At 43.9% G+C, this 26,139-nt stretch overlaps 1 protein-coding gene across 1 annotated transcript; it reads left to right on the forward strand.

Annotated features, from left to right (window-relative positions):
• The first annotated feature begins 1,981 nt into the window (after window positions 1-1,981).
• On the forward strand, window positions 1,982-26,133 carry LOC103395957 (potassium/sodium hyperpolarization-activated cyclic nucleotide-gated channel 2). Its single transcript, XM_008333826.3, has 9 exons — window positions 1,982-1,999; window positions 2,168-3,441; window positions 5,462-5,885; window positions 9,499-9,660; window positions 14,834-15,052; window positions 21,858-22,004; window positions 22,675-22,915; window positions 23,018-23,182; window positions 23,604-26,133. Exons 1-9 carry the CDS (start codon window positions 1,982-1,984, stop codon window positions 24,539-24,541), a joined length of 3,588 nt encoding a protein of 1,195 aa, XP_008332048.2. The 3' UTR covers window positions 24,542-26,133.
• Window positions 26,134-26,139: the final 6 nt, after the last annotated feature.

Here is a 26,139-nt window from a genome sequence, read left to right on the forward strand (position 1 = left end):
CCACAGCTCTCCTCTACCGCTGAGACCCAGACAGTTGTTTTGTCTCAGGACGTGTGGAAGACGACTCCTGCCGGGCTGTAGCTGCTGTGCAGCGATGGAGGCAGGCCCTACCAAAGTACACATTGGTATGTGCATGGTGCAACACCTGGAGATTTGACCAAGTCCAGGACACCACAGTCAAGTCCGCTTTTCCAGTGTGCTACACGTCGAGTGAAAAAACCCTGTCCATGCATAGACAGGCGGATCCAAACCACTCTTACAAAATAGGATCGCAAGATGAAATTTGAGAATTGTGAACTTGATTTAGACAGCATAGAGATGTCGATTTTTAAAAAAAACCTCTCTAAGTGAACATCTAATTCTTTAACAGCACTTTTGTCAATAGTTTACATGACAGTAAAACAACAACAAAAAAAGCTGAGATTAAACTCTGAAATGTTACTTGTCAGGCCTGCAGAACGGTTCCATGAACAATAAAAAGATATGTTGCAGGAATCTGCAGGTATGTGCTTCTTTTAGGTAATAGGTTTCAATTATATGGCTTTTTAAAATGGTTGCCAGTTGAAACTCATGTCAATGAGTTTTATACATTTTTAAAATGTAAACAGCTGTTGTGGGATCTGTGGATCAGTGTAGCTGAAAGGATGAAGTTTGTTGCCCAGGCTAAAATAAAGTGGGATTGGGACCAGATCTGACTCAGGATTCAAACAGAGCAAATTTACCTTCACTGGTTTATGTTGACAAATATTTCCTTGTTTTTACCCCAACACAGGTAATACAAAGTCTAGAGATGTCAACAGTGGTTTTAATCCACGGTATAGTTAAAATAATAAATCACATTCTACTCTTACGGAAATGATTTCATGCATCTCAGGTTTTTTGTTCAAATTAATGTATTTGCACTTTTGTTTTATTGATTTTGCACAGTGATTCAGCCTGAAGTTGAGAATGTGTATCAACTACTGAGCAGAGTAAAAGTGTAGTTTTGTCTTGGGACGTAGAGCTTGATCCTGTGCATATGGTGTGTTTTGTCAAATGTATTTGACAAATAGGCTATAGACTGGTGACAAAATGTAGCACATGATCATCTGAGCTCCGGCCAAACAATTCACACAGAAGTGTTCACTGCAAAATGCAGAAAGTTCATTCTTTACTATTGATATATTGTAATTTATTGGATGTCAGAGAGGTTGCTGGCTGAAAACAAGTGTTAGTAAGGGATGAAAAACAAGTGTGCATTCTCATAAGAATTCACATAAATATTGTATTCACTGATTCTTTGTATGAATGTAATGAAGTGTTGAAACAACAATAAAAGTGTGCAGTGATTTGTGAGATTTTAAATTGTTTTCTTTGTTTTGGTGTTTCCGTTGTAATTCAGCAACTGCAGCAGCATCTGCAGAGACCCTTGTCCCCATAACAGATTATATTTCCATACAGAAATACAATCAGAAAAAAGGGAATTGAACCTGTAACCTTTCTGCTCTAAGACAAAAGCACTAACCACCGTGTAGCCCATTTGAAATACTGAGCTCTCCTAATTTAACTTGCAATTAAACACACACTGTAGTTGACTACAAGTCTCCCCCTCCACACCTCCACGTTGTTCAATGCCTCCACTACCCCTCATCTCATTTTGTTTTATACTAAAGTTCAACTCGTCTGTCGTGACGTCTACTAAGGAGCACATCGCCTTCAGAAACACTAGAGGGCGACACACACCTGCTTTAGTGAACAATTTAGGGTAGATGTCATTCAAAACACCCTCTAAAACGTATGACATCATTTTTGGTTGTCACCGACACGTGCTAATTAAACTTTAGATGCCAGAATTTGAAGTGTTAAAACACGTGAAGCTTTTGGCCAATGCGTATTTTTTCCAGTGAACCTTCTGGTTTAGAGGATGTATTACATTTGGATGATTAACCAGCTTTTTACATGGACCAGAACCAACCCGGGGTTTGTGCTATGACGAGTTGCGATGCGAAGGTTGATCACTGTCCGATCTTCTGCATCTCTGACATGATGACAAGTCAAAGTACAAGCGCAGTACTTTGCAAATAAGTCACGTCCTCCCCTCCCTCTCCTTCCCTGTCCTCTCTCTCTCCCTCCACCCTCTCCTCTCTAACTCTAAAGCTGATTGGTTTCTCTAAAAAGGTAATTGGAGACAATATGTGATATTCTTAATGTCATGGACAGGAACGCGGCTTCACCGGCGTCGTCTGCTGCCACCATGAAAAAGACGGCGGTGGGCGTCAGTGGATGCAGCCACAGCAGCGCAACCAAGGCTGCTGCTGTGGCCAAATGCGCCAGAAGCAACAGCAGCCACAACTGTCTGGATTCCTCCAGCTCCACCGGGGCACCGGGCGGCAAGCAGCCCGGTGTGGCGAGTAGAAAAGTGATGGACAAGACCGGGGACGGAGAACAGGAGCCTAAGTTTCAGCATCCGCGGCTGCACCGAGCCGGGGGGAGCGGCAGTGGCGGAAGTGGTGGAGGAGGAGGTGGTGGTGTTGGTGGAGGAGGAGGTGGTGGTGTTGGTGGAGGAGGAGGAGGCAGTACCAGGATGAAGAACTTTACGCCAGGAGGGGGAGCCGCGACCTCGGCTTCCAGGAGGAACTCCAACAAGGAGCCCTGCCTCACGCACACAGAGGACGCTGCTGCTGCTGCTGCTGCTGCTGCTGCTGCTGCTGCTGCTGCCGCCCCACGGCCCTCCGCTGCCTCCAGAGCCACCGAGACCCAGACACCCAGTCCGGGCGATGCTGCCCAGCGCGGCGATACCAGCAGAGCATCAGGGGCGGATGCGGCCGCGGTAGAGGTTGCGAGCGCGACAGCGGGTGATGTTTGCGCTGCTCCATTTTCCAGCATGAAATGCAACAAAAACGGGGAATGCAGGAGGGACTCGGGTACCGGGAGCCTGCGCTCAATCATCTCCAAGCAGGAGAAGCAGACAGGAGGGTCGACGAGGGCCGAGGACGCAGGAAGCGTCAAGCGAGGAGCTCGTAACTCGACCACCGCCAGCATGGACGGCTCCATAACGCCAGGTGGGTCCCTGACCGGGGGGCATGGAGGAGACAGTGCAAACCCCGCTGCTACCCCGGTGTCCGGCGGTGTCCCTGAGAAGAAGGACTCCAAGGTGTCCTTCTCAAACGCACCGAGCCGGAAAGCCTCGTCCTCGCTGCACGGGCCGACCCAGACCCAGCAGCCCAGGAACTCTGTCACTTTCCAGAAGACGGAGGATGGACCGCCGATTGTGCCCGCCGACGACGCGGAGCCTCGGGGCAGCCAAGCCAGTTTCATGCAACGGCAGTTCAGCAGCATGCTGCAGCCGGGAGTTAACAAATTCTCCTTACGCATGTATGGCAGTCAGAAAGCAGTGGAGAGGGAACAGGAGAGGGTCAAATCTGCTGGGAATTGGATTATCCACCCTTACAGTGATTTCAGGTAAGAGCTGCCGCTGCACTGTCAAAGTCATGACAGGGTCGTGTGACGGGTTGTGTCTCCTACAACTTTGTAGGTAGTACACCACCCAGGTTCCATGGGAATCCTGTTTTTTTCCCCCTTTTACAACCTGTGTAGAAAACTGAAACTCGACCCAATCCCCAAACAACCTGTTGTCAGCCGAATTGATTCTGGCAAAGAGTGTCTCTTTCAGTGTTGTAAACAAACCCTATTCCAGTGTGTAAGTATAGTGGCGTTTCTCAGATGCTCGACCAGCTCGGCCTGCTCACACAGTGCACTTTTGATCACAGACTCACGGACATTAACAAAAGAAGACACTCGGAGTCGAGTTCATTAACAAAAGAGGAATAATGGAAAGACAGGTTATGAGGTGTGCTTCGCTGGGCCTTTTATGGCAGGGTGTAAGCTATGATGTGAATGTATGCAAATGACAGACAGACAGAGAGAGAGAGAGAGAGAGAGAGAGAGAGAAGCCTCAGTAAAGGAATGTCACCTTGAGCCAAGTGTGCGAAAACCTCCAGCATGCTCGCTAAAGACGGATCCGCCTGTATGACCGCCCGGATATGTTCTATTTATCACGGCTCTTCATTGATAACCAGCTCCTATTTTATCACGAAAATATTTAGGAAATTCCACGAGCCACCCTAATTCATCGTGATCACGTTTGGGATTTCACATTTTTAAAGCGTCTATATCAGCTTACACGACGAACCCAGCAAAAAAAAAAAAAAAAGCCTGGGTTTTCAGTCTGGTTTGATTTCAGCACCACACACAGCGGACAGCTCCTGTCTGATTAGGAGTGGTTTGGCGTGAACGAGCGCCACGTTCATCTACACCCCAGCCTGCTCCCCTTTAAAATTTGACCCATACGACGTCACATGACACTGAGTAAACACAACAGCGAAGGCTGAGGACATGTCTTCATCTTTGACATCACGCCACCGTGACGCTCTTTACCACGCAGACTTCCCACACAGCGAGAGGCTTCACTCCCTCCTCATTATAAACGTACACAAAGTTGCTTTTATGGCGATGATCGAGGCTGTTACACCGTGAAGTGCAGGAGTCACAGCTTGCGTTGCGTAAGTTGCAGTGTAAAATGACTCAGCGCCGCACCTGTCGTGCGGAGAAGCCGAACCTCAACAATTTTTTACTCTGCCTGCCCCAGTCACCAAACTGCCACATCACTGCAGTCACCACTGCAAGGTCGCCATAGGAGCTTCAAGTACAAGTACACAGAAACTACCAAAACTCATACTTGACTAGAATCTCTTGACAAAAATATCAGCCTTACCAAGGGAACACAATTGATTATAATAGGATTGTATGAATTCAATGGTGGTTTGTTCAAGTACATATATTATAGGCAAATAATGATGAAAATATGTACCTCCAGGTTAGACCATGTTCCTAACAGTTTAAAATTCAGCCTCGGACCACCACAGAATCTCCCTCTTTTTTTTTCAGAATTTCCCTCTTTCTGGGAATTAACCTTGTCATGGAGAGTTTACTTTTTTCCCTTTGTTGCACCTCTTTAGAAATGACATTTAGCTGCAATCTTTACACTTTGACAATTAATCTTATCTTAAGATTGTCAAAATCTTGAAGTTAAAAATTAAAAAACACCTGAAAGCATCAGCACACGTTCAACAAACACTCCTGGAATATTTTCATGTAGCTGTCAATCTTCATCGTAAGATATCAAGTATATTCATAATTTGTAAAATAATTTTAAAAAGTATTAAAGCATGTGAATAACCATGTCAGAAAAGACATTTTTGCATTCGTTCTCACAGGCAGCTTGCAGCTCCAGACTTCATTTACACATTTTCCATCTTGAGTTAGGAAGTCTCTTGTGCCTATCAGCTTTCTTAACTGACTCTATTTTTGTCCTTTTTCCTTCCTCACCTCTCCCTGTTTCCCCACCTGTACTCCACACTCCCTCATGTACACTATCAAACAACACACACACACACACACACTTCACAACAATACCTCCTAGGTTCTACTGGGATTTCACAATGCTGCTGTTTATGGTGGGAAACCTGATCATCATCCCAGTGGGCATCACCTTCTTCAAGGAGGAGACCACAACGCCCTGGATCATCTTCAACGTGGTCTCGGACACTTTCTTCCTCATGGACCTGGTCCTCAACTTTCGCACAGGAATCATCATTGAGGACAACTCTGACATCATTTTAGACCCTAAAACTATAAAGACGAAATACCTTAAAACTTGGTTCATAGTGGACTTCATCTCTTCCATACCGGTGGATTATATATTTCTTATAGTGGAGAAGGGAATCGACTCTGAGGTGTACAAGACTGCCCGAGCCCTGAGGATCGTTCGCTTTACTAAGATCCTCAGTCTTCTGAGACTGTTGAGGCTCTCCAGATTAATACGCTATATTCACCAATGGGAGGAGGTAAGCGCATGCACTCTGACTCTCAGGCCCTGAGTAAACAATGTGTTAGATCACGTCATAAAACACTTATCAGCTGAGGAAGTGTTATCAGCTTCAGCACTTCACAAACACATTTTGTAATTCTTTGATCCAAACACACATTATCTATCAGGCGGTTGTCAAGTAGCTTCAATTCACATGTATTTATACAGTGATCTATATGTGGACAAATGCAACACACTCCAAAATATGCTGAGACCGTTGCTTTTGAAGGGGCTGTCGATGCCTCACAGCCAGGGGTAGTTGTTATCTAATTCAGCTGTTTGTGATATGACAGTCACCGTGTAGTGATAGGCAGATCTGGACGGCAGGCAGGCCAGTCACATGCACAAAATCCAATGCATTTCTCCCTGTGTGTGCACGACTATTCTCTGGGTACTACAGTTCCTACAGTTTATACCTCCCACCCCTAAGGGGGCTTCAGTATTGAGCAGTAGAAAAGAAACTTTGTTGTCATTTTACAGAGTCTAGCACCAAACTTCAGTTGTGGTTTCTCATATTTGATGAGTGTACAACCTTTTCCATAACAGTGGTATGTCCCTGAAGCAGGTCTTCCTCCACTGTCATCTACTGAGAAATATGTGTGTCAACACAAAGTTTGAGCCTTAACAACTTTTGCCATGTAATTACTGTTATTATCTTACATCCTCGCTCTACCCGTGTATTTCCTTGTCTGACCTGACAGTCCCACAGGAAGCACCAGGCAGGCTAATAAGCAGCCCATTACCAGGCCAAACACAGTTAATCAATTAAGGAGGCACAGAAAGAGCAGGTGGGGTAGACACTGAGGATAATACCCAGCACTAGGGGGCTGCTCAACGTGATTATGTTTGTCACTAATTGTTCATTTAAAGTAATCACACAGGTTTGCTGACTGACTCCTCTTTAGACGCCTGACTTTGCAGGCCTGGGCGCTGCTGCCAGGTACTGCACTTTGTTCTGCTCCTGCCCTGCTCATAGCCGGACTCTGTCCCGGAATGGTGCAGAGCGGGGTGACCAGCGATGTCATCAGATCACTCGACTTATCGTTAGCCAGTATCGGCAGCCTGGTGTTGGCATTTTGCAGTAGTGAGCAGTGCAGTGGGGCTGTGCTGCTCACTTGACCTTTGGATAATTGGATTTCTGAAGATATGACGGGACACACACACACACACATGCACGCACTCCCATATTTAAAGTGGTGCATGATGGGAAATGATACCAGGCGCGCATAAAGAATGAGTGCAGTGATGTAGTGGACACTGACATCAGGATTGTCTATATATAAATTCCTGTTTGTATGACATTATTATTTCATCCTGACAAATCCCAGCCTGAAACCAAGGACCACACTGTACATGATGTAAGACAGGTTCTGTAGCTAACTATCTGTCTGAGGAAACAAGGTGATGTTTTGAAGCCTGGAGACATACATGGTGAAAAGATTCCTGAAATGCAGTCACCTTTCACCAGGCTCATTTTTAATAGAATCAATCTGATATGAATCCAGCTTTTACCACTTCACATGTTAGACTGTCAGGTTTACAAAAGGAGCTGGAGTCATGGCATTGGGAGAAAAAACAGTTTCACCATGCACAGAGCATCTGAATCCCACCTATGAAGATAAACAGCCATTTGCACCTCTGGTCAGTGAGGTCTCCAGTGACTAACTGACATGTTCTGGGACACTGGGAAAAACCTTACCGATGGCTTTTTCCTGTAAGGCAGTAACCATCGACCCTGCTACACTGATACTGACTGGTAAAAACTCCATTTGGAACGCTTCACAGAGTAGATTATTGGCCCAAATTATTTGTTCCATGGCAAAAAAAAAAAAAAGGGGGGGGGGGGGGACAGGTCAAGTTCCACATCTTTTCAAATCATAAAACATTATTATGCAGGCACAAATATATTCCATATCTGACTTGAGTCAAAGCCATTGTCTAATGCATATTTTCAGTCACACAGTGTTGCAGCAAACACTGCTCTAGAATCTTTAATGCAAATGAGTAAATACATTGAAAATGACTTCAATATCAGTGGAAATTGATTTAGGTCATGAAGGTCATAACTTCTTAGGAACATGTTGACTGACATCATACATTTAAAGCGTGTTTATATTTGTATTAATGCTCATCCACAGTGACATGCTTTAACAACTTTGCTACCAAATGGCAGTGTACGGCCTTGCTAGTTGTAGACAATGATTTTATTCGACAGGTGAAGGTGAGGCTAACAGAGGCTAACAAAGAGAGCACAGCAGCCTGAACGGTTGCTGCTGTAAGACGCAGCCTCCACTGGTGGGCGGAGCTGTTTTTACTTTCTTCCAGGAAATAGAGCGTGTGAAAGGAGTGTGAAGAATCAACAAAGGTGACATGTGGTGCTAAGAACCAACCAGGAAGAGAAGCCACAGAACCGTGTCAGTCTTTACACAGGCCTCCCTCTTGTTTTGTTTCAATTATAAAATGCAGTGATAATGAGGACGACAATGACACACAGAGTAGTCTGAACTATCTCTACGTACTAGACCTGTCTAGACTGTGAACAGTGCTAACCTTACACATCATCATCATCATCACCATCATCATCATCATCATCATCATCATCATCCATCAACACAACAAAGTTAGTTTCTGTACTACTACTTCTCTATCATGAATCTCCAACAGGAGAACCCTGTATTTACAGTAGAAAGATCAACACATGAGATTCATGTCCAACTTTATTCATCAGCCAAAACATGTAGAATCACATCTGCACTAATTACAGAAAACACACTCTGTTCTCTTAGTCCCTTATTTCAGACCTAATCGGGCCATTTAAAAAGAAAGATTTTCATGTTACTGGTAAAGTTCCAGCTTGATATCAACCACCAAACTATGACGAGGGGTTGGGGAGGTGGAAGATGATTGGCCCCAGTTACTGACTGGTAAGTCAGATTGATTGATTAGAGACATCATGATAGAATCAGTCCCTGTCCATCACAGTAATGTTATACTGTCATTCTGTACAAACTTTCCACAGCTTCTGCCCTGGGCTTTCGTGAGTACGTCTGGACTCTGTGTGAACATCTGATTGACACGTGTCTAATTTGTAACACATTTTCTACCTGCTCCTGCTGTGTTTGACTCCTGAATGATGGAAGCCTGTCTTTCCTGCTCATAAATCAAACATTTTTCAATTACGACCCTGCCACACTCACTGCCCTGTGCAGAGCAGATGTTAAGATTCAATACATATTTAGAATACTATCAAGAAAACAGGTCAAAAATCGCAGAATCAGTCAGAGCAGTGGAGATGTTCACAGTAAAGTTTCAACCAAAAACCCTCTCGTCTCTCAGGGACAGGCCAAAATGTATCAAAGACACACAGACTGAAATCCAGGTGGCAAAAAATAACATCATGTTCTCTGGACTGAAGGGACAAAATTTACTGCGTGCCTGTGAAAATGGACTATAAAGTAGGAGCCATTAATCCACTGCTCAAATCCCACATCAACATTGTGCACATAACTCAAAGAAACACGCAGCATTTACCTCAAAACCACCGCCCAGACTGACGTAAATTCTCTGCCTCTTTCACCGCCTTTCTCCAGATCTTCCATATGACCTATGACCTGGCCAGTGCGGTGATGCGGATCATCAACCTGATTGGTATGATGCTGCTGCTGTGCCACTGGGACGGCTGCCTACAGTTCTTGGTTCCAATGCTGCAGGACTTCCCCTCAGACTGCTGGGTGTCTCTCAACAAGATGGAGGTACGTGGTAAAATGCAAGGTGACACACGTGTGTCCCAAACTGGATTTAGTGCATGTTCTATTCTGAGCTGAGTCGCGCACCATATTGACTGAAGTGTCTCACCCTAATCAGGGTGTATTGATGGAACGTCACTCATAATGTTGAGTATCAACAGTGTGTGGAAGTGAGTGAGGGGAATCATTCAAAGTTATTGTATACAGAGAAACTTAAACATGGCACCATAGGTGGGTTAAACCAGTGGTTCTCATTATAAAACACTGAACTAACACCAAGTAACATCATATTTTATAATGAATCAAAATCAATACCATCAAATGACCCAGAGATGAAAATGTCCTCCCTTTTGTCACGCCCCTCCCAACCAGTGGGACCCGCCCCACACTTTAAGAAGCACTCAAGGTTTCAACCAAAATAAAATCAAAACACACAGCAGATATTTGTAACTCAGTAACAGCCATGTAGCCATGGTGGTTAAAGTGAAGGGTCCTTGAGGTGAGCTGTGATAGTAATGGATTTGAATGATGACAATACACTTTCACCAGGACTACTGTTAGCTTAGGTGATTCCTACTGCAATTACCTTGTTACCTAGTCAGAAGAAAGAGTCACCAATAATAATAATTTAAAAAAAAACAGCAACAAGACTTCAGTGGAGAAGATGTGAAAAAACAAAGTGAAGCAGAGACATGTCAGTGCACCTCCGCGGCTCCTCCTCAACATTGTGGGGTGATGACAGAAAAGATAAAAGGGGGAAAAACAGAGGGATTGAGGGATATAAGGTCGGCCAGCTGGGCTCTTTGTTGCCGTGCCTCTCTGACAGAGATAAAAGCTGGTTGTTTATAGTTCTGTCTGTCTGCCTGTCTTTTCACTGAGCCAGAGGAGACCACACTATCCCAGGCACGGGGCGCAGGTCCTAATAGGGTTCTTTAGAGATTGGGTCTCACTCCTTCACAGTGTCAGGGCCAACCATGGTTAGTATTTGAAAAGATTTAGGATTTATATTTGAATGGTTGTTGCTGATTGTTGATAAAGCGTGTCCTGAAATGTGTCCTTGTGTTTCTTAAGGACAGTCTATGAAAATGAAAAAGTTCTATATCTTTCTCTGTGATAGTTTTATTACGGTGAGAATAGCTGTGTTTTAAGGTCTGTAATTAGATGCTGAACCCTTTGTGGGGGAGTGTTTTTCAATTCCAAGACTGGCAAGAAAAATTACTCTCCCACTGAGGTGTCGATTAAAAAAAACAAAACACAAATAGAGATGCCAACTGCCCTGAAATCCCAAGAGACAAAATGAAAATTAATTCAAAAGGAAAGGAAATAAATTGGGCAATTTTAAACTAAAATAACTACTTTACTGCTGATTACAACTGATCAATGACGAATGGCTTTTTATTAAGTTTTAATAAAATAAAACCCAGCATTTGAATGTCATCCTGTTGGTCAGTAATGATAATAAGTAGACGCTCTGCCCAGGAAGCTTTTATTAAATTAGTTCAGTAATCTTCATATCAGTGCATCCTTCATTGTGTTGTTTGGTTTTATAAAAACACCAGCACACACGGAGGACAGTTTGTACAGTTCAGAGTTTGAAGAACGGGATGATTAAATGCAGGGCTGACATGTCAATGTCCCGCTATAAATTCAAAGACACTCCGTCCCCAGAGAGCTGTCACTCTCAGACTCAAGGACCAGCCTGGCACGGTCCAGGCTGCTGCCCACAGTCACCTGAGACCGACCCCCTATTGACTGGATGACAACTTGTAATGTTAGCATTTGTGCCGCAGCCAAACCATCCATCACACTTCACACCCTGCAGTATGTCTGCTGGTGTGGGGGCCCACGGCACGACCCACGAGTGGGAACACTGAATGATAACTGCTGAGCACCGCTAATGCCTATTCAAGAATATACAGTTTACAGCAAGCTAAGTGTCAACAAGGAGAGAAAAACAAAGCATTAAATGCACATTTCTGCCTTTCTCTACATCGGTTGTTGTAATCTACAAATTCCATTTGAAATGTCCACTAGGCCTGTAACCACACGCAAACATGTAAAGTAAAAGATGCCGGCCAGCCTGTGTCAGAGGGCTCTGTAAGAGAAATGAGAGGATGTTTGTTTCCTGGGCGAGCAGAGAAAAGACGTGATTAACTCAGTCCCGGAGGAACCAGGTGTTTTTGTTTGGAGGAGTTTTAGAGCAGTGCTGTTATATCCTGCTCAGACGGAGAGCTCTGCTGCTGACCCTGGACATTATTCGAGTCATGCTGATGACGTGAAAAAAAAAATGTGGACACAACACTGGAAAAAAAGTGCTGTTTTAAAGATTTTTGTTTTTAAATCTTCACATGTAATATACTGACCTTGCACTTTAACAACCCTTAATTTATTAGTCACTTCATATTTTTGCATCTCAGGCAGAGTAGCACATTAGAAATCCAGTTCAAAATTTGAAATTGATGGCCGAGCAGTTATATAATAATAATATATCATACGTCCAGTGTCACTGGGATTCCTGGCTCTGCTGCATCTGGGTCTTGTATCAGACAACAATAACATTAGGGATGATGCTGACCAGCTGGGGATGATGACCCCAGAAAGGACGAATGAATGTAGTGAAGACTAACGTCAGCTTTGTTACTGAGAAGTATTCTGTACATCAGTTTGCACAGTACTGCAAAAATCAAAGTGACGACTAAAAATCACTGCCAGAACTACAGTTAAGAACAGAGTGCACAACACTTAGAGGCATGAGGCGAGCTAATGGGAAAAAAAGGGAGGATAGAGGCACAGAGGGTGAGGCATGGGGAGAGAAGTGGCTGCAGAATAAACTCAGAATGAACTGAGAGAGACAGTGAGCCAGTGTAACACAGGAACCTGTACCATGTGTGGTTGTTATCTTCAATCCAGCAAAAACACGTAGAATATTCAGGCAGTTCATGTCCGTCTCCATCATTTTTCCACCACAGCTGTGCAGTACAAAGAGTGCACTCTGTCGAGCCAGTAAGAACGGCTGTAATGAAAGAATTGATGAGGACAAACAGAAGCCAAGCTCAACTTTTGGTTTAGTTTCAGATCAGGACTAAAATAATCCAGAACGTCACCGTCGTAGTGACCTCCGGACCAAACTGCACCTGGCTCCATCTGTAATGACTTCATTTTGCAACGTCAGTATGTGACAGGATATACAGCAGGAGGTGCTAAGTTATATCTGTCTAAGTCTGACACTCTAAATAACAGCGTTATTAAAGTAAAAAAACGTCTATTTCTTGCCCTTTGAGACCAACTGCAGTTGAGACTCAGAGAGTACACAATGTTTAACGCAGGTGAAACTTTGCCAAGAAATTCACATCACACTTTAAAGTAATGACTCACCATTTAGGAAACAGCTGTCGGGGCTGGGTCCACACTGTGATATATTCTACTGTTATTGTAATGACATTTATGTGAACAGTAAGAACATTTTGAGCTGTAAGTGTTGCCATCAACAAAAATAAGTAGAGATTTAGAAGGCATTACTGACGACTGCAGAACTACGCAGATGTATAGTTGGAGCTTATGAACGTGCGGTCTACGGTCGGCCATGTTTAGTTGATTTAGATCAGTGTGTGGTGTTTAGCTTTAGTCCAGACCAAAATACTGCTTCGTGGTCTGCCTTGAGAAGGTTCATTATTATTAGTATTATTATTTAACAGACTTCTACCAGCTAACTAGATTGACCTACAGGATGAAGCAAATCCATTTTGTCAGAGTTTTCTTTTCCTTTTGGCATCGTGAACACTGTCAAACTGTGATCATTTTCATCATCATTAAAAAAACAAAACAACAACACTAATCCACTTTAACAACTGAGCCACAGGTGCCTCTTTTTACACGTGTCTGAGTTATGAGTCCGCCGAAAATGTACAGCCCTAATAAAAATGTCTTGACTTTGGATCATTATCATAAAACGTTCCCTCCTTTAGTCGTGATCCATCAGCCTCAGGGTTTACTTGTGGGAACATCTACAGCGACTCACGGTTCATGTCCACACTCACACAGGACGTGGCATAACTCAAAAAGTCATTTTTATGACCTGATTTTGATACAAAATTCTAAGGCAGCTGATGTTGTCACCCGAGGGCTGACGTTGTTAGATTATTACAGGCCTTGGCAGATAATGATCATTTCTATCCTCCACAACATGAGCATGGACTTAACATGAAGCCACACACACTCTTCACACACCACCTTAGAGTGTGATAAAAAGGGCCCATAATCACGGTTTAGGAAACATTTTCTGATGAAAAGTTGCCACATAACTTTTAAATGAGAGACGGTGCATCATCAGTCAACGTCTAACATGGTGTCTCTTGATGATGGAGTCAGTGATCAACAACGCAAATGATCGTTTCCACTATGAAAACCCCAGTCTCTCTTCCTCTCTCTGTCTTTTTTCCTGCCTGTACTATTTCAGAAGTGCTCCACATTCATCTATTATTGAGTCTGTTTCACTCCACTGTTTTCTTTCTGTTTTCTCACACACCATTTATCCTAAGTCCACTTGGTGGAGCTGTATTTATTTTTGGACCTACATTAATCTCTATTCATGACACAGTAGTTCCTCTCCTCCTCTCCGTGTGGTTCCCGACGTAGTACTTCATAGACCATGACACACTGGCTGAGAGTCACATGGTGTTATGATGTAGCCGTGACTCCTCACTTTTACCAACTAATGAATTGTTGGTATTTATTCTGTGATCTTTTTGAAGTCCCACACATCACAGGGTTGGTTGAGCCAGTACATGATGAATTCTCCTTGATGTTTCTGTTCTGCCGCTCATGGATTTCCACACAGGCAGCTGTGTGTATTGACAGTCCAGCTGTCACCACCTGTAATACAGTTCCATCCTCAGCCAGCTCTGAAAGAACATATTCATTAACTTCTCATTATCATCCCACTCTGAGGAAATAATTTCCAAACCCTCTACTCTGTTGATTAGGCCTCCGAGGAGCCTCCTGACGTCTTTCCCACTTCCTTCCTCTTCCCCTTTAGTACACCCTTGTCCCCAGTGTTCTCATTTGTTTAAGTGTTGTTCTCTGACCCCCGCCGTCCCCTGGGTGTCTGCTCTCTGCTCTTCAGAACACCTTCGAAAAAACTGTCATTTTAATGTGTTTTAAACTTTGTGTGTCTCCACAGAACGACACCTGGTCAGAGCTGTACTCCTTCGCCGTGTTTAAGGCCATGAGCCACATGCTGTGCATCGGTTACGGTCGACAAGCCCCGGAGAGTCTGTCAGACATCTGGCTGACCATGCTGAGTATGATTGTCGGAGCTACTTGCTACGCCGTTTTCATCGGCCATGCAACAGCTCTGATCCAGTCCCTGGACTCCTCTAGGCGGCAGTACCAGGAGAAGGTGAGACACCGCAGTGTTTAAATAACAGACGTGGCAGTTACTGAGTAACTGACATTGAAATATTAACCAAGAAAGTAGGTCAGTCTGTAGGTGACCAAGTAATGCTGTTCACACCTAGGACACCGCTCAGTCCTAGGTGGGAACTGGTTAGCTGATTTGTCAGTTAAAATAAAGTGTCTACATTACATTAGATACTACAATTACATTACATGACATTGTTCATTAATCCAACAGTGAGTTAGTTTGACATAGTTGATGAGTGACTCAGTAAGACAGCCAATTAGCCAGTAGGTTAAAAAATTATGAAAGTCATAAAAAATACAGTCAGTCAGTGAGAAAGACAATACATGATTAGGTCAGGAGATATTAATGTAAGTTAGTCACTGAGCAATAAGTCAGTCAGTCAGTCAGTCAGTCAGTAAGCCAGGCAAAAAGTGAGTATGTAAAAGTAAGTCTGTCAGTCAGCGAGTTAGTCAGTAGATAAGTCAATCATTTTAGAGCTGGCCACAAAGTCAGTCAAAAATATCGTCAATACGTGAACAAAAGATTTGTTACAATTATTTTCTGAAAATATTTTTGAGACTTTAAGAATGTGCTTAACCTTGGTGTGAAACTCCACAGTGCTGTTGTGGAACTGATTAGTCCCACGGGCCCAAAACAATGTTGGTGCTCATTAACAACAGTGCATTCTTTTACTCTTTGATTGTCTTGCCTCATCAAGGCCCTGCTGCTGGTTTGACATAATTAAACATTCGCTGCTGATAAAACAGAATATCTTCATCAACCTACGACACAGGATTGGAGTGAATTAAAAATCCTGAATTTGTCACGGGGTAAAAATGCAGCTGCGTGGGCAACACACGGTGCTGTAAAGTTGTCATAAGATGTTGTTTTTTTTTGGTTTTTTTTCGGAGACATCTGTTATCAGAGCCGGGGATCAGAGCGTTGCTGCAGCAGTGGTCTGTGGTGGGAGCAGTGCAGCCTCTGTTTCCAAGCAGAGTCTCTCTGGCTGGGGAGCAGGGGGAGGGTTGCCGGCTTTCAGCGGCCAATCAGACGCTCTGGGTGTGTTCGGCCAGGTAGAGCTACGGACGTTGCCAGGCACTGGACATTGTAGAGAGTGAAAGAGAGGGAGAGAGAGAGAGAGACAAAGAGAGAGACTGATGCCGTGTCCCCGAGGGCAGCAGGAGAATTGATGAGGCAGCAGACCTGTGAGTCCTGCCAATGTCATCCTGAAGGTGACGTAAGCAACAAGCATGGCTGCCTCCCTCTCTTCCTCTCTACCACTCACTCACTGCCTCTCAGTCTACCTGCACTCTGAATCATCTCTTTAACTCTCCCTCTGTTTCCCCCCTCTCTTCTCTCCAACATCTCCATCAGATTTCCTCCCTCTTGTCTTGATCTCACACGCGTCTCCGTTCATCCCTCGTTCTTCTCCTCTCCTCCCTCCACACTCTGTCTGTTAGTGGTGATGATGTCCTTGAAAGGTAGAGCGTTGCTGCTAACCGGCTGCTAAAGGGAACAGAGTGGGGGGGGGAGGGAACCTGTGGGAGACAGAATGGCCTTCTTGTCCACTCCAAGTCCTAGTTCCGTGTGAGACATTCAAATGCTGCGTTCCACCCCACTTGTAGTGCTTCAGTCGGGACGAAGTTGTGTGGAACTTTAAAGACGTTTTTTTCTCTTTTTTTTATCCGCCTCGTTGTTAAGCTCTTGGCATAAATCACATCCAACGCAGGGTTTAGGAGACGACGATTCAGCAAGTTGTGTTCTGAGTCTGGTGCTCTGTCTCCTTTACCGTGTGCCCTGAATTTAAAGGGCTAAAGAGAAGCGTTCTGCTTGTTGTCTCTGATGAACGATTGTATTTACGCCTCATTCTAAATATCCCCGACTCTGCTCTACAAAAACTCCGAACACACACTAACAAAATATGTCATTTATACTGTATATACATGTACACATATATACAACTCCCAAGACCCATTTTCTTTTTGCCCTGGCGCCGCAGGGATTAGTATTTGAGCTGAAGATGTGCACATTCAAAGCAACTGCTAAGCAGAAAAGTGCCAGTCATCACTCACCAGCAGACTGCTGGTGAGTGATGCTGCCGCTGCTCGGTGATTTTACTACACCCCAGTAAAAAGGCGACGGGAGGCCTTTCTGCCCCTGAGAAGCTTGAGCTAACATTGTGTGGACGTTTCAATTTCAGCACAGCGGTGATGTCACATTCCAAACCCATGCAGGTTGAGTTGAGGGAGAACGTGGTTGCTGCAGTGATCCAGGAGCTATTTTTACACATTAGTTTTTAGACAAGTGAGACACTGCAGTGGGAAAAAAAAGAAAAAGATGCAACTTCACTTATGTCACTTGTTGCCATGCCACTTGTTGTCACTTGAAGTAAGAAAAATCAAGCAGGGAATTGGAATTATAATTGACTAGAAACGTGTGTTTCCTGACCATAAAAGCACTTCTTCAGATACAAGACAACTATAATTATTTTTTCACATTTTTTGTCGTATTTCAGCTGGTCTCCTTATACATTTTATACACCACTGGCAAATCGAGTTCCAAAGTTGTACAAATGGAGGCCACAAGGATATTTTTACACAGCAGTCTGTAGGTAGACGAGTCACGACTGTCAAAAATACCTGATATATTCTGGAAGGCGGAAGTGAACATCGTTCCCCGGGCTCAGCTATTTGTAATTACAGTCTAACAGTAGGATGTAGAGCTGTTGTGCACATATGTAATGTGCTTACTTGACATTTCCCAGATTGCGTGAGATTGTGCCATCTTACACAGAGGGTTTTAATAAGAGGTGCAGAGCACCGTCTCAGCCCACATCCCTTTGTCAAGAGGCCTGATTCAACAACAATAAAATACCCCAGGGCTCCGTGTCTCTTCTGTGACACTAAAGGCTTTAATGAAGTGGTATAGAAAGTACAGCGCATTTTTAAAATTAACTTGGTGCATAACAAATGACTTTGTTTGAACAGCAAATGTAATTTATTAAGGCTCATAAAAATATTAAGAGGTTTTAAAATATGTGAATATTTTTCAAGAACCTTTTCACTTTTTCTTAGTCTTAGACCTAATCTTTAAATAATTGATAAGTAATTCACAGATTTGTGGTCCAGGTCAAAACTATGAATATATTAAAAAGACCTGAAAGTCAATAGTAAAACTTCTCATTTACCTTGTGAATAGCATGAAACTGAAGGTCAAAACAGTCAAATGAAAGTCAGGTGCATAATTATAATAAATCCCACATATCTGTTTAACAAATTAAAACCACAACACAGCTCAAGTCTGAAATAATGATTAGTATTTTCACTCTCCCTCTTCAGAGCGTGGCTCGTGCCTTTGAGACGCCAGACGTAATTCTACACCTCTACACGTTTTGCATCTATAATTTGCTCTTAATGGCCTCACAGGAGGCTCGGAACTGAATCAGCTTCTGTTTCTCGTAGTCACACGGAGACAGAGAGCAGACAGCAGTCTGACATGATGTAGCACAAAGTACAACATGGCTTTTGACTCCTCTGCTGCCTGCTCCCTGTCTTGGTGCTGCTGCTGCAGTTCAGAGCTGAAGAGATGAGTTGGTTTTTCCTGAACCAGACTGCTGGTCATCAACTGTCCAGAGAATCCAGACAGACTTTGCAAACGCAGCCGTCTAAGAGAAACCTGTTGATTTACATCAGCACCAAACCAGCGCCAGTTCAACCGAATGCTTTTCTCTGCTCTCAATAAAAGTGATGCACAAATCCTTATCATCCGCTCGCCCTTGTCTGAATAAGAGGTTTTTCTTGTGATTCCTCAGCAGCCTCATTACATTTAATGGGTCTTTGTACTGTTTGAAACCCACAGTGTGTTGTTCCTCCCTCTGAACACATCTTACCTTTAGAGACAAAGAAGACAAGCTCTGACTTGCTACTATCTGATTTCCTTCTCTTTGGTGAATGTGCTCTCTAATGTAATGAGGCGATTTAGCCAGGAAGGAACTGGATGAATTATACATCCACATGAACCTGGATCAGAATTTACAGCCGAGGGAAATAAATGACATAAAGAGAAAAAGTGTTTTCGCCTTTTAAACTGCAGATAATCACATACGGTCACAGTCACAGAGGATAGAAGAGGAGAGGGTGGGATCAGAAAGAAAAAATGAACACTGCTGAGGAGCAAGACGGAGAGCAGAGGAGGGAGAGAGCTGGATGGTAGACACAAAGAAAAGAATGGAGGGGTAAGGAGAGAACAGAAAAGTAGAAGGTAGAAGTGGAGAGGATAGCAGACAGAAATCAGACGACAAAGAGGGAGAGGCTGGCAGCGAAGAAGAAAGGAGAGATAAAATGAGAAGAGGGAAGACAAGAAGACAGAAGAGGGTTAAAGAAAAAGGATAGAGGACAGGAGGGGAGAGAAACAGGACTAACAAAGCCTGGACAAAGGGTGAAAAATCCTACGTTTTAAGCTTTCATCTTTTTTAAAATAATTTTGCAACAAACTGTAACTAAAGTTAGCAGTTGTCCAAGACAAAGACAGGACTAAGTCAAAGCTGGTTATCAAAGCTAACAAAGCTAACAAAGCTACACACACAATGTCACTGAGGTCAAATTTACTCCCGTGGGTGTGTGTCAACCGTCTCTGCTCCGATGTGATGCCACAGTCACACACACGCTCTCTCCCGTCTGGGGAGTCTTCAGGACAGCGGGACAATAAATGATGCAGCCCAGTGTGACATACAGTATATTGCCATTTGACTCCAGTCATTAAATGTCACTCTCTAAAAGTCCAGCCAGATCGGTCTGCCCTGCCTCATTTATTAAGACACTGTCAAGCCACGGTTGCTGGAATGACTTTGGTGTAAAAACCCCGGCTGCTCTCTCTCCTCTCTCTCCTCTCTCTCCTCTCTGGAGGGACTGTGAGAATGTCCCCTCCCGTGGAAGCACCTTCACTTTATTCCCAATCAGCTCTCCTATCCTGCAGGAGGCTCAGCGGCTGCAGTGTTATGACGCGTCTGGTAAAGAGTGGCGACACGGGGTCATTACTCCGGGCCACTCTCCATCTGCAGATGTCAGAAGGCAGAGTAAGTCACGCTGGTGTTGTATATCCCAGTCACAGGAGAGTTCCCCATCCAGGAAGATGCAGAGTGTCACTGTGCAATACAATCTCTGTGCTGTAAAAACTAAATATACCAGTGGCTGCTCTTTGCCTTCGAATCCAGTGAGAACAACAACAACAACAACAACAACAACAACAACAAAAAACGACCCTCTTTTTCCCCTCGGATGTCAATATTGTCTATATTTACAACATGGAGGCTGTCGTCTATACATTCAATTTAATGCTAAAACAACTGCTTGTATGGTAATGTATGGTACCTGTTGTCCGACTGGGTGAGAAGTGGAACAGTCGTTAGCCTTGTTGCCTTACGGTGAGAAGGCCAACAGTTTGTTTGCCAGCTTGGGCAGATGGTGTTTTTGTGAGGCGTTAGCATTAGCCTGTCTGTGTGGAAGTGGGTTTCCTCCAGATAATCTGATAGCATAAAACACACTAATTGGACATTAGGGTGACTGATGAATGTAAGTGTCAATGGTGAACTGCCTCCTATTAGCCAATAAATTATTCAATTTAATAATTACCAACCTAAATAATGAATAAAGGAATGCACAGATGAAAGAACGCCAGTGTCATTAAGTGTCACTTGTTACCAGCTGACAGCATATGAACTGCTCCTTTACCACATAATTGAGTCTGGAACTGATGGGATAAAAGGCGTGTTCCTGCCCGGGAAAGCCGTCAGCACAGAGTGTGTGACGGAGGCTGTCACATCGGCGCTCAGAATTGTGTTTGGAACATCTTTATACAGGTGCAAGGTCACACAGTCGTCTCACTGAGCTCTCCATCTGAGCAGGGCCTGAAGTGAACAGTCAGCCAGCGAGAAAGGAGCAGAAATCTCTTCTGTCAACACTTTACTGCCTGTTGTGTTTACCGCCACATCTATCACTTCCACTCGCCACAGCCTGGCCATGTAGGCCTCGCTCTGTCACTGGTCACTTTGGCTAGATGGTGATTAGCATATTATGACAAAAGGAGCTGATTGTTTGTGTCGTTGCCATGGGTCCTTCACTCCCTATTGATCAGACATCGAGCGTCTCCCGGTGCTGATCACAGAAGCGCGTGTTGATCCCAGCTGACAGCTGGGGGGTGTAAGCCCGCACCAGTGTGTGTGGCTGTTTGTAATTTCACCGGCAGTTCATGGGATTAAACAATGATATAAACTCAAATGTGACAGTGACAGTACAGTCTGTAGAGCTGCTGCTAAATTATAAATAACATGACACAAAGAACTTTGTTTTTAACCAAATTTTTGGATTAATTACAGGCTTTGAAAAATGACTTTGCCTTTAATTTTTACTGAAAAAATGTTGTTTGTATTATGACATATTTTACACGTACTTTGTAAGTGCTTAAGCAAACAGGAAGTGGATGTATATGTTCTTACTTGATATTTGACAGCTTCCCTAAATGTTTTGTGGTGTCAATAAGTAATTATTTTGTTAATTGTCAATTAAATATAATTGCATTTTTGTTCTTTCCGATTAATTAAGAGGTGATAAAAAAAGACAAAACTGGACATTTGCTCAAGGTCAATAGGTCAACATGTCAGATTTAAAGGAGAATCATCCAGTTCTTTACACAGACCCTGGTGTGGCCTGTGTCACACTTAACTAACTAACAGTAACGATCAGTGTGTGTGGTTCTGTTTATGTCTTATTAAAACATTATCTCTGTCTCTTCCACCTCCTCTCAGTACAAACAAGTGGAGCAGTACATGTCCTTCCACAAGCTGCCCGCTGACTTCAGACAGAAAATCCATGACTATTACGAGCACAGGTACCAGGGCAAGATGTTTGACGAGGAGAGCATTCTGGGAGAACTCAGTGAGCCCCTCAGAGAGGTAAAACCCAACACAACACAACAAGACCTTTAATGCCATCGGGTTTGTTCAACAGTTCCTCCACCCTCACAGAAGCTTCTGTTTAGCTACAACAACCAACGAGCTGACACTGCAGAGTGTATCAGTATTGACAATATTTACAGCTATTGATTATTTCAGAGACTTGACTGGATCATTTTGACCCAGGTCTACAGCTATTTAAGTCCTGCCCACTCCCTCGGACCCCCTCCTCCCACACACCCACTGATGGTGATATAAAACACAAATTTAGTTGAACTTTTCCACTAACCTTTCATTATTGTTCTTTAGTCAAATTCTTATGATTTATTTCCATAGTAAAGCTTTTTTTTTATTATTTGACCTTTCTTAAAAATTTCCATTTCACCTTTTTTTTCATATCCTTTGCTGTTTTCCTTTTTCCGTTCATCTAGAAAGTGACTTTGCAGTACTGTTCCTTTTGCCACACAACTTTATTGGCTGTCCTCTACTTGTCTGGTTACGTTTAAATGAGTGATGAATGTCTAACTGACTAATTTATAGTGCTGGGCGATGATTAAACACTTTAATAGCTCACTTCATTTTAAAAGTACTGCTATGTGAGTGAATAGTTTTCCACTTTGTCTTCTCTTCGTTTTGTCACATCGACAAATGCATCTCATACTTCTTTCAGGAAATCGTCAACTTCAACTGCCGTAAGCTGGTGGCGTCCATGCCATTATTCGCAAACGCTGAGCCCAACTTTGTGACAGCCATGTTGACCAAGCTCCGCTTCGAGGTGTTTCAGCCGCACGATTACATCATAAGAGAGGGAACGATCGGAAAGAAGATGTACTTCATCCAGCACGGGGTCTGCAGTGTCATCACCAAGGGAACTCTGGCAATGAAACTGTCTGATGGTTCTTATTTCGGAGGTGAGGACTCAACGAAGTTTGGAAGTCAACTGCATGTTTTGTCCTTTGATATTTAAAAGATTCTTGACGCTGTTGTGCTTCTTTTTTTTCTCTCTTCTTCAGAAATCTGTTTATTGACGAGGGGTCGGCGAACAGCCAGCGTGCGAGCTGAGACTTACTGTCGACTCTATTCACTGTCTGTCGACCACTTTAATGAGGTGCTGGAGGAATACCCTATGATGAGACGAGCCTTCGAGACGGTAGCCATTGACCGATTGGATCGAATAGGTAAAAAGGGAAACGAGTAAATAAATAAATGTCCTAGTGTGTGTATGAAGTAGATGGAAGATTAAAGCCAACCTGTCATTTAAAGGGGAAACCTCCCTACACTGCTACACAGTAAACTCGTTCTCTTGCTGATGATAAAGTATGCAGTGAAATTAACTCTGCAGTTTCCTCAGACAAACACCGGACACTGTGACACTAGATAAGAGTACAAAGTGACACATCCTCTCCTCCAGGCTTGTTCTGCTGGACCATGTCCGTTGTCTTGATGACGATGCATGTTATAACTACCTCATGATTTTTTAAACATTTTATTTCTCTATGCATCTCTGTGCTTTGTTTTACCTTTTTTTTCTGTCATTGTTGCGTCCTTTCATTTTGCAGCTTTGCAGTAATAAGTACATACATTTGTTTGTACCTGCAGGTAAAAAGAACTCCATCCTCCAGCACAAGGTTCAGCACGACCTTAACTCGGGGGTCTTCAACAACCAGGAGAATGAGATGATCCAGGAGATCGTCAAGTATGATCGGGAAATGGTGAAGCTGGTGGACCTGCAGCGGCCGAGGGCCATGTCCATGACCCCGTCCATGGGTGGGATGTTTGGCACTGGTCAGCCGCCAACAGGCTCTGCTATTGCCACCCTGCAGCAAGCTGTAGCCATGAGCTTCTGTCCTCAGATGGCAAGTCCACTGGTGGGTCCAAGTACTTTGCAGTCTCCACGTATGGTGCGAAGGTTTCAGGTAATACAGAACTTGTCCAGTCCGGTCTCGATGTCTCCTCTCCAGTCCCAACCGCCTCAGGCGTTTGGAGGGGCGTTTGGTTCAGCAATCTCCAGCCCTCCAGTCCAAAGCCCACTTGCAACTTCAGGACGGACTTTTCAGTACATGGCCAGTGCAGGGCCCTCTGGTTCTCAGTTGTCCTTAGTACAGCACCATGCACCCAGCCCTACACAGACCCAGCAGAGGCCTGCCTCACACAAAAGCACCCACTCCCTTCACACAGGCAGCTTGAGCCAGGATACCAGAGCCCTGTCTGCCTCCCAGCCTTCACTTCCCCAGGAAGGAACACCACCAGCTGTCCCAGCAGCACCAAGCCCTCCGCCCTCCACACGCACATCCAACACCTCTATCGGCCCCCCTCAGCCCACTCACCCAGGCCTGCCGGGCTCCTCAGGGGTAGGGAGATCAGCTGGAGCTCAACAGAGGGTGGCCTTTGCCTCCACGCCACCTCCTGGTGGACCTGCAGCGGCATCAGCTGCTGCCGGAACAGGGACTTCAGACTCTGGAGTGCCGAAGAAAGATTCAATTGTCAGCCTTCCAGAGCTAGACTCTGCCAGATCCCGGCTGTCTTCCAACTTGTGACCCTGGTAGAGTTCAGGAAAGAGGCCTTTTTTGTAGGTGAACCTGTTTGATCATGGTTAGTCCGGCGGTTCTAGCAGCCTGCTAAATGACCAATCAGCTACCGTTCTCACCACTGGTCATGTGTGGTGACATCAGCAGAAGGAAAACAGCAACTCAGAGACTGGTGAGACCCTGGAGAGTCAGAGTGTAAACAGTGAGACGTGTGTAGGTTAAGGTTGAACTGGTCTGGTCAGCTGAACCAGCACCTTTAGTCTTAGTATCACCCCAAACACTTTGCTTCCAAACACCTACTGTATATTGTTGTCTTTGCTGTAAAGTTAAGATTATTGTAACTATTACATACTGTGTAGAATCCATGCAATGCAATCTAGCAGGAGCTGGACTTAAAAATGAAAATCAGGGACTTGAGGTCAAACGACAATGACATTTTAGGCGATCAAAAGTGTTTTGAGTGTGATTTTTATTTCTGTATAAGCTGTTGTAGCAAAAGAACACACGCGCTCTTCATATTATTTAAAAAACGGTAGTGAAAATAGTGTTTCAGACAGCTGGTCGATCACACATGGACGTGTACATAGTTGATGGAAACGCGTGGAAGGATATTATACTCATTGTATCTACCCAAACCAAAGTTGAGCTTGAACACAAAGTCTGGTTGTGTCTGTATCAACTAAAAAAAGAAACATAGAAGAAAATGCCATTTATTTAACTGCCTTGATTCAACGTTAGAAGCCATATATTTGGTTTGTGTGCGCGTAAATGTGTATGTGGCCGTACGTTTGTGTGCGTGAGTTTCTCGGCGCGTCTTGGTTCTGTTTTCAGAGAATGGAGTCACATGATCTGCACACTGCTGTGGCTCGTGTGACCAACCCGTTTCCGTGGAACATCTGGGAGTCGGTCTGCTGTGTGGTCAACGTGCCGGTTGTAACTCCGAGGGCGTGATAAATGTGATAAATTACCTGAGCTTTATCAAAAGAAGCATTTGTGAACCAGTCATACTGTATACTCGCTTGTTTTTCGTCTAGGTTTATTAATTGACACATGCAATATAATTCTGCAATACTCTACCCCGCCTATATATAAATATATACATATGGATATAAATATCTATACATATTGTGTACAGGAAAGTTAACTTTTTTTTCCTCCTTCCTTCTGTTTTCTTTTTATCGTGAAATCTCAAAGAATCCAGCAGCTACTGTGGCTTCCCTTGAGGTATTGTAATCCAGTGACCATGTCGTTATCTTAACCAAAAATATTTGAGGGAATGAGAGAATGTGTGTTTTAGTATAAATATTATCATTTAACAGACTGGACAAACTGCTGAGAACAAACTCTGGGCAGCAGTTTTAATCCACACATTCAGTTCAGCACGTTTTCACAGGTCTCACTTTCAAGATAATAAAAGGTAAAATCATAGAGGGGGCTGTTAGAGGAAGGCAATATGGGGCAATAATGCTTCACTTGTAAAAGTCATGCCACATTTCCTCCCCCCCCCGCAACATCCACAACATCCACAAATGTCACCCTGATCACATCTACATAGTTGAGATTTTTGGGGATGTGGCTGAGGCTATCGTTTCATTTCTTCTCAGCCT

This window comes from Cynoglossus semilaevis, chromosome 20 (assembly GCF_000523025.1).
Source record: "Cynoglossus semilaevis isolate Cse_v1.0 chromosome 20, Cse_v1.0, whole genome shotgun sequence".
Classification (NCBI taxonomy): Eukaryota; Metazoa; Chordata; class Actinopteri; order Pleuronectiformes; family Cynoglossidae; genus Cynoglossus; species Cynoglossus semilaevis.

Excerpts from the sequence above, each read along its gene's own strand:
- LOC103395957 (XM_008333826.3), top strand. Across the intron at positions 22,005-22,674 it reads TCAGTGAGCCCCTCAGAGAG|GAAATCGTCAACTTCAACTG; the intron begins GTAAAACCCAAC and ends TACTTCTTTCAG. Across the intron at positions 23,183-23,603 it reads TGACCGATTGGATCGAATAG|GTAAAAAGAACTCCATCCTC; the intron begins GTAAAAAGGGAA and ends TTGTACCTGCAG.